The 9556-nt window shown below is 31.1% G+C and overlaps 1 protein-coding gene across 2 annotated transcripts in view; it reads right to left on the bottom strand.

Moving 5' to 3' along the window:
- Nucleotides 1-1532: 1532 nt before the first annotated feature.
- The window catches only part of LOC114339817 (zinc finger protein 226-like), a 29050-nt gene continuing 21026 nt past the window's right edge, over nucleotides 1533-9556 (bottom strand). The window contains exons 1-2 of one of the 2 annotated variants that reach the window (XM_050644970.1): nucleotides 5883-6049; nucleotides 1533-4988 (exon numbers count right to left, since the gene is read on the bottom strand). In XM_050644970.1, the coding sequence (XP_050500927.1) occupies nucleotides 3814-4965 (1152 nt within the window). In that variant the 5' untranslated portion in view covers nucleotides 4966-4988; nucleotides 5883-6049 and the 3' untranslated portion in view covers nucleotides 1533-3813. Of the gene's footprint in view, nucleotides 4989-5882; nucleotides 6050-9556 lie in introns of those variants that run through there. The other variant, XM_028290500.2, reaches the window with a different exon arrangement.

Below are 9556 nucleotides of genomic sequence, written 5' to 3'. Positions count from 1 at the left end.
ATTGTGCTTGTTTAGTAGTATTTTGCTTCGGTTTAAGTGAAGTTGGTGGGTGGACGTCTTCGGCGTAGGTATTTTTTTGTTACAATATATGGTAGCAGTTATGAATATGCGTCATAGAAAAATTTACAAACTAGAAGAAGATTCTTAATTTTTGGGGTCATTTTTTTATCAAATAAAATTTAATAATTGTGAAGAAGATTAACAAATAACAATTGTTCATTTTTATCCTCGCGTAACTCGTTTGTCGCTTCGGAATCTGAGTCACTCGTTTTTACTCATGTACAATTCTAATAATTAAATAATCTAACAAATAGTTTATTCCGTTAAACGAGAATAAAATTTAATGCGAAAATTCTTGGTTTACCGATAGATTTTATAGATCATATTTTCACTATAAATTTAAAATTAATTTGAAAAATACAATAGTAATTAAAATTAATTTGAAAAATACAATAGTAATTAATTTGATTTATGTAAAAAAGTACTTACTTCAATTGAGCTAACCGTCTACTTCTTCGCTTTTCAGTAACACATTTGAGGAGCTTGCGTTCAAAAGGGACTATATCCATTTTTTACAAAATTATGCTTTTTTGTGATTTTACAAGATCTATCAACTGGCACGTTCACTAGTGTTCAAAACGAGCTATTTATATTTTAAAATCGCATATAAAGTCGGCATTTTGCATCAAAAGTGGCTATATCCTACTTTTGCGATCAAAAGTGGCTATATCCAATAATTCGTTATATTCAGAAATACGACAAAATAGTGGTGCATCTGACAATACTGTAACGATACACTTCGCGAACTCGCGACCGCCTCGCGTTGACCGTTAACTAAAGAGTGGTAGGGGTTGAAGGCGTTCGTTGAGTGACGATCAGTGATCAGTTATTCGCCAACCAGTGCTGGTTTGCTTCCGGAAATATTGACGATTGACGACGATCCACGTGCAATATGGATGAAGAAATGATCACCATAGAGCAGGGCATTCAAAGACATTCAGAACCAACAAAAGATTGAAGAAAATACATACCTATATTATCGGTTTGCATCTGGAAATAAATCGCGTCAGATGATGCTAAAAAAAGGAAAAGACGATGGGAACCTGGTTCTAAACATTATAGAGCCCAGAAACTCGTTACCAGATAAGAAGAAGTCCAGTCTTACGAAGCTTCTGAAAGAGCTGTTTGGTGAAAATTGGATGTTGCGAGCAGAATCTACTGACAAAGAAGTAGATGAGAGCGAGGAATGTGACTGTTTGGATGAAGAACCTGCTCTTCACATATAAATATTTTTGTTTCTCTTGGTTCCATTTGATTTTGTGTTCCAATTTTATAATAAAAATGTGTTTTCTGGCGTTTTAATTAGTTCTTTTTGAGAATTTTTAAAATTTTGCAATCAAAACTATCCATATCCAGATTAATAATAATTTTTTTTTTCAAAAAACGGTAACTCAAAAAATAAAAATCAAATTGCATCAAACTACTTTCCTAAAACACTACAAATAAACCTTATCTTGTTATCCCCAAGTACTAAGGCCAACCAATAAGAAGTTTTTTTTTGTTTCCTGGATATTTTTTCCAAATGGATATAGCCTCTTTTGAACGCAAGCTCCTCATTTCTTGTAACAACGTCCCATATTTTAATTTGCGCAAATAAAGAAATAAATAAAGTCTTTATAAATTAATTGAGTAATACTACATTTATACAACGCAGTTCTTCACATGTTCAAACCTTATCTAAGCTTTCCATGGTAACACTACATTATTAAAATAACTTTACAACTTTTTTCTTTTTCGACTATTTGTATAGTATATAAAAATAATGGTAACCACTGAATACATAATTAGTGAAAAAATAATCCTATCATTTATACAAGTAAAGGTTATCCAAGAACCAAGAACATTCAAAAACTGAACGAAACCGAAATAGCCATCTCTACCTTTCTAATGACAATGTCACTATCAACCTAATGTTTACATCTGCAGTTTCCATACCAGTGAGAATTTTACTACACGTGATTTGCCGTGTAAAGACAGAAAAAGTAGGGATAGCCGTAAAATATTTGCGAATTATGTACCCATAGCCTTAATTTTTAATACTAAATTTAAAAATAAATAATAAATTGCAAGCCTCGAAATCAGTAGCCCCATGATTTTGTTATTTTGTAACAACTACTAAAAATACAAACTTTAAGATTGCGAGTATTGACTCAATTTCTATATCCAATAATCTTTTTTTGTTTACCTAAGAATTTTAGAAGGTTGTTTGATCTATGGGTTTTTGTCGAAAATACTAACAAGTTCTTTTAACGTTGTTATGTAAATATTTTTATTTTAGTTAATTCGATTTACCTGTATTATATATGTAAATAATTTTTAACCCTATATTTTTTAATTAATAGAAAAGGCTGTTTGTTTCATGAATAATCGAGAACATTGTATTCTGGTATTTAAGTCAACGATGTATGTATGGTAAAACGATGTATGGTAAAACGGTGTATCGAGTTTTTTTTTTGTAGACGATGGCCGCGACTATTTGACATGTAGATAAATCAGTCATAGTGTTGAATATCGGGTTAATAATAAATTATTAAACTTTGTAATATTAAAAATATATTATATTTTAGTTAGTGGAACAATTAATGTACACTAAGCATCAAAATTAACGCACCACTTTAAAAATGGGACATATTTGATGTCTCGTATTTCTCAAACTTGTTGTCCGATTTTAGTGATTTTTTAAATATTATAGTTTTATTCTTCAAGAATATCGATGTAATAATATTGTTGCTAAACAGATAAGTGTCATTGTATACCGGGTGTAAAAATGATAGTGCGTTTTTTCCTCAAAGTTTGGAACATCCTGTGGAATATTCTAGAGTAAATAAAATGTTGAAATTAAAACTCAACTGTAGCCTTGGGCTTTCTTAACATTCTGCTTTTTGATTAATTCGCTTATGTTGGATAGTTGGAAGTTAGGTACTTTAACAACTAACAACGTTCTTCATCAACACAGGGTGTTTCTAAATAAGTGCAACAAACTTTAAGGGGTAATTCTGCATAAAAAATTATGACCGTTTGCTTTCTAAACACATGTCCGCAAATGCTTCGTTTCCGAGAAACGGGATGTTGAATTTTTTCTTACAAACTGACGATTTATTTATTGCTCTAAAACCGGTTGAGATATGCAAATGAAATTTGGTAGGTTTTAAGAGGTAGTTATTGCGCATTTTTGGCATACAACTAAGAATTTTATATTCACCATTGGCGTGCATACGGGTAATATGACCCGTATGTACGCCAATGGCAAATATAAAATTTTTAATTTCATGTCAAAAATGGGCAATAACTACCTCTTAAAACCTACTAAAGTTCATTTGCATATCTCAACTGGTTTTAGAGGAATAAATTAATCGTCAGTTTGTAAGAAAAAATTGAACATCCCGTATCTCGGAAACGAAGCACTTGCGGACATATGTTTATCAAGCAAACGGTCATTATTTTTTTATGCAGAATTACCCCTTAAAGTTTGTCGCACTTATTTAGAAACACCCTGTGTTGATGAAGAACGTTTCTAGTTGTTAAAGTATCTAACTTTTTTTTATCCAATATAAGCGAATGAATCAAAAAGCAAAATGTTAATAAAGCCTAAGGCTAGAATACTCTACAAGGTGTTCAAAAACTTGAGGAAAAAACACACTATCATTGTTACACCCGGTATACAATGACATTTATCTGTAAAGTCAACTAAAATTAAACATTAGTGCATAAAAGAACATAAATAATAATCAGGAAACGTCAATTCAAAGTAACTCACGCGTCACAATAGTTTACACTTGTGGGGTCTTTCTCTGTATGCACACTCGAATGTGTTTTCAAACTGCTTGCTCGACTAAACAGATTAAAACATATTTCACACTTGTAAGGCTTTTCTCCAGTGTGTACTCTCAAATGTGTTTTTAGAGTACCCGCTTCAGTAAACTTCTTAAAACAAATTTCACACTTGTAAGGCTTTTTTCCAGTGTGCACTCTCCAATGTTTTCTCAGATCATTTGATTGAGTAAATTGCTTAAAACAAATTTCACACTTGTAAAGATTTTCTCCAGTGTGCACTGTCAAATGTACTTTCAAATGTCCATTTCGACTAAATTGCTTAAAACAAGTTTCACACTTGTAAGGCTTTACTCCAGTGTGCCCTAGCAAATGTCTTTTCAAATTATTCAAATGGTTATACTGATTAAAACAAATTTCACACTTGTGGGGTTTTTCTCCAGTGTGAACTCTCATATGACCCTTTAAAGTACTTAGCTGAGTAAACTGCTTACTACAAATTTCACACTTGTGAGGTTTTTCTCCAGTGTGCACTAGCAAATGTGTTTTCAAATGACTTGAACAGCTAAAGTGCTTAAGACAAATTTCACACTTATGGGGTTTTTCGCCAGTGTGTACTCTCAAATGTGTTTTTAGACTAACCGCTTGTGTAAACTGCTTGAAACATATTTTACAATTGTGGGGTTTTTCTCCAGTGTGCACACTCAAATGTCTTTTCAAATGCCCATTTTGACTAAATCGCTTAAAACAAATTTCACACTTATAAGATTTTTCTCCAGTGTGCGCTCTCAAATGTACCTTCAAAGTACTCGCTAGACCGAACTGCTTGAAACAAATTTCACACTTGTACGGTTTTTCTCCAGTGTGAACTCTCATATGACGCTTTAAATCACTTAGATTAGTAAACTGTTTACTACAAATTTCACACTTGCGAGGTTCTTTATCAGTGTGCATTTTTAAATGTTCTTTTAAATGATGTGCTCTAGAAAAGTGTTTGAAACAAATTTCACATTTGTAAGGTCCCTGCCTAGCCTGAACTTTTATATTTTTATTTACAGTTGTTTCTTCAGCGTGTTGACTCGTACAGTGCTCTTTATCGGATGAGTGTTCACAAAATGTTTCCATTATTTTCATTTTATTCTCCTGCTGAGTAAAACCTAAAATACAAAAAAAAAAAAACTATAAACAATTACTACAAAAGAAAAATAAATACAAGCCCCTTCCCATTTCAGTTGGCCCACCTTTGAAATTTGCAGTTTATGGCGATTGCCACGAATAAATCACAATCTACAGTCTTTCATAAGTTTCCTTATTAATTATTATGGAATTTTTTATTAATATTTCTTAAAAACATTACTCTTATGGGTTTTTAAAATTAACCCATTAGTTCCCAAGCTTAGAAAAAAATAAATTGTGATTTTTTATTGCTAAAAATTTACTTAATACCTAGGTACTCATCTATCAAGTTAAAAAAAAATAAAAGTCCTTAGTTTTTTCACAACAAAATGTTGTGTAAACACAATGATGGGATAACCCATAACATTTTTTTTAATTTCAATTACTGTGAAGTTGTTCAAAGTAGTTTGGATGTACCTAGATGAATTTTACACTTTATACACATATACCCTATGAGCTCGTAGGTAGAGGGGATAATTAAAAATTCGCGAGCGCCAGTAGTGACAAGTCTGTAAGCTTTTACTGGAAATTTGACATAAATGTCAAAGTGATTAATTTAAAACATTGAAATTAAAAACATTAATAGGAAATAATATTAGTTGGTCAAAGCTGTGGTGTATGTTTTTATCTTAAATATACTTACGTTTTAAATACTGAATTTGTTTTTTTAATATTTCGTAATATGTAATTATAAATTAATCTAAGCGCCATCTACACGATAATTGTGAAAGTATCCGAAGTAAGAAATTAATATTTCATTAATAGAACGTTAAAATGATTAACAAAATCTTTAAAAAATCGATTACAATTTAATTACTTTTTTGCGTTGTAAATATTAAAAGCGATAACAATTAAATAATAAATTTAAAAATTACCGGTGAAAGTTGCATTAGTAATCCGCTAGGAGCGACACCAGCGAAGCTCAGAGCGTATACAGTCGGAAAAATGAAAGAATACCCATGAACGATCACATCAATCACTTATTTTGTATTTGCTGTCTTTTTCTATAAATAACAAACGTTTGTTATAGAAAAAGATAGCAAATACAAAATAAGTGATTGATGTGATCGTTCATGGGAATTCTTTCATTTTTCCGACTGTATACAGTTGTACTTTTGCTTATCTGCATCTTCTTGCATTATTTTCTTCTTCTGCAATGAAAAGACCTACATTATCAAGTATAATTTCTGACAACAAACTGTTTCTGGATAGTCGTTCACAATAATTGTTCCGCTGATCGAAGATCCAAGGAGAGAGTATATCGGCTTCAAATGATCAAATCAAGAATCCTACAATAATTGGGTCTTGTAGGATCATTTGAAGCCGATATACCCTCTCCTTGGATCTTCGATCAGCGGTACTTCCTTTCTCATAAGGATAACTGCTATGTCTTTTTTTCTTCTTAAAGTACCTATCCGTTCCGGATGTTGGCGATCATCATGGCTATCTTGACTTTATTTACCGCAGCGCGGAACAGGTCAGTGGTAGTCGTGTTATACCACTTACGTAAATTTTGAAGCCAGGAAATGCGTCTTCTTCCCGGTCCTCTTTTACCATTTACCTTCCCTTGGAGAATCAGTTGGAGAAGGCCGTAACGTTCTTGATTTCTCATTACATGTCCTAGATATTCTAATTTTTTTGTTTTTATGGTTATGAGAATTTCACACTCTTTCCGCATTCTACGCAGGACTTCCACATTGGTAATTCGGTCAACCCAGGATATACGTAAGATGCGCCTATAACACCACATTTCGAAAGCCTCGAGCCGATTCATAGATGCAACAGTTAGTGTCCACGCTTCCATTCCGTAGAGCAGAACTGAAAATATGTAGCATTTCAACAGACGGTATTTTGCTTTTAATGCTATGTCTCGAATGTTGAAAATGGGTCTCATTCTAACGTATGCTGCTTTCGCCCTTATTATTCGCTGTTTAATTTCTGCTGAGTGGTCCCATTGGCTATTTAAATTCGTACCCAGATATGTATATTGCTCAACTCTTTCGATATTCTGTTGGTTGATTGTAAGTTGAGCGTTTAGTATTGGTTTCTTACTAATTGTCATAAATTTGGTCTTCTTTATGTTAAGAGCTAGTCCGTATCTGTTTCTGACTTCTGTTACACGATTTGTTAATATCTGTAAATCATTGAGATTATCGGCAAAAACTATGGTGTCATCTGCATATCTAATGTTATTCAACCATTCACCATTTATTAATACTCCTTTGGCACAACCGTCTAAAGCTTCCTTAAATATACCCATTCAGAGTAAATATTGAATAGTAGTGGAGATAAAATACAGCCCTGTCGTACTCCTCGTTCTATTGCAGTTTTATCAGTTAACTGGTCTTCTATTTTGATTTTGGCCGTTTGATTGTAATAAATGTTTCTGATAATTCTTAGATCTTTGTTGTCAATTCCAATTTCTTGCATTAGAGTTATTAATTTGTCATGTTTTACTCTTTCTATGTAAGACAGAGTAAACTGCTATGTAAGAATTAAAATCTAATTATGACATTTTGGTTTTATTTGTCACGTTATATATTTTCCATGCATTGACAATAACACTATCAATTACATCTATAAAAAGAACCGCCATTCTTTTCTTTTACCTTTATTTTATAAGTAGACATGCCGCTATCATGCAAATCAACACCACCCATATGTTGATTATACAATACTCAGCTATCACTTTTGGCTGAGGTTAGTTTCTTTTTCAATGCTATTTGGGTTCAATGCTACAATTATTTGTTGCAACTGTCTCTACAGAATAATTGTCATTTCATATAACTAACAAAAATCTTTGTTCAGTATCGTAAGAAAAATCGCAAGTACCACAATATTTTCTTTATATTTTTTACACTTTCCATTGTACTACTACAAGAACGGTTTTCGCCCTTTGTTCCAGTAGCGTAAAATCTTTTTTCTTTTAGCAAACCGAATACCTACCTTGTAAGATGAGAAAAGTTATCAAAAAATATGCGATCTTCGCTGAATAACTGATAGCAAATCCAGCACAACGATTTCTTCTTGTCCCAAGGCGTTTTCATGAGAACTTATTTTTCCACCATAAGGTAAAAGTTTGAATAAATAATCATTTGAACTACATAGACACCATAGTTTGAACCCAAACCTAATTGGTTTTCCTTTTATGTACATCTATGTCTTCCAAAATATGGCACCATTTCCTTATCTATTGATAGATTATGAGAAACTACGCCTTTCTGAAGTTATACTTCTTTAGGCGCGTTGGAAGTTAATTTATACAGGGTGCGCCAAACCTCTGGTTTTCTTTGATTAAGGCTAAACTATGAGATATACAAAAAAATGTTTATAACAAAACTAATGTGTATCAAAGAGGTCTATATTCTAAAATTATTTTTGATTATACAGGGTGAGTCAGAACGACGGTATGAACTAAAGTTGTATTTTTTTAAATGGAACACCCTCTATATTAAATCATTTTTGAATATATTATTTAAAAATATGAAAAATTTGTAGAAGGTCTTATACGTCTAAAATTAATAATTTTCGAAATATTTACATTTTTATTGAAAAAAATGGTAATACTTATAGGGTTGTGGATGTTTCCAAGGAAATAAAAATTTAAGTGATAGGTCAAAGTTTTTAAAATATAGTGTTATTTTTAAATAATTTATTATTTTTTACTTTTAGCCATAAAATATACAGTGTGATCACTATTTGCAAATACAAAATTTTCTCATTTTTTTTAAATGGGACACCCTGTATATTAGTTTTGCATTTTGTAGTAAATATTACAACCTTTCTTTTGGTATAAGGTTGTATGTACCTAGCATGTTTCGTTTTGTAGATATTTAAAAAAAACTATTTTGCGGATTTTTTATTTAAACATTTTTTTGCAAAAAAAAATCATTATAATCTGGTTTTAGAAACATACACTAAAATATAAAAATAAAAACGTAATTAAAGATTAAAATAAATCGTATGCTAGTACAATTCAATTGAATTTAATAACTTTAAATTATTTTACAAAAAATATTTTACCATATTAATGAATGCATAAATTAGTTACTAAATTAAATAAACAACCAAATTTTAAATCAACCGTAGTAATTTTTCTACTACAGCAACTTTCCTGTACCAAATTAATTGTTAGTTAAATTGTATTTAGTTAAACTTTTAATCTACTATTTTAAATTTACTTACATACATCTTGAGAATATAAAAATTATTATAAAGTATGCTTTGAAACAAATGAATGTTAAATGTATCAGCCAAATTATTTATTAATATAAATAGTATTTACTGGTGTCACAAAAGCTGGTACATAAACAATTTTTTATATTTTAAATTTTAATTTTTTAACCGAAAAATTTTTGGATATGACATTTGTTTTGGGTGAAACCATTAGAAATTATTACCAGCTTTTGTGACACGAGTAGGTACATAGATAGTCCAAGGTGTGGGTGAAAAATAGGTCGATTTCAGGATATAATTCAGGAATTTTTGAAACCTATCAGGTGTTGTAAAGGACGATGCCAGGAATAACTTATACTAAAATGTAACCAAA

The sequence above is a fragment of the Diabrotica virgifera genome, chromosome 1, assembly GCF_917563875.1.
Source record: "Diabrotica virgifera virgifera chromosome 1, PGI_DIABVI_V3a".
NCBI lineage: Eukaryota > Metazoa > Arthropoda > Insecta > Coleoptera > Chrysomelidae > Diabrotica > Diabrotica virgifera.
Note: the sequence above shows the minus strand (reverse complement) of the source record. Positions and strands in the feature narration are given on the sequence as shown.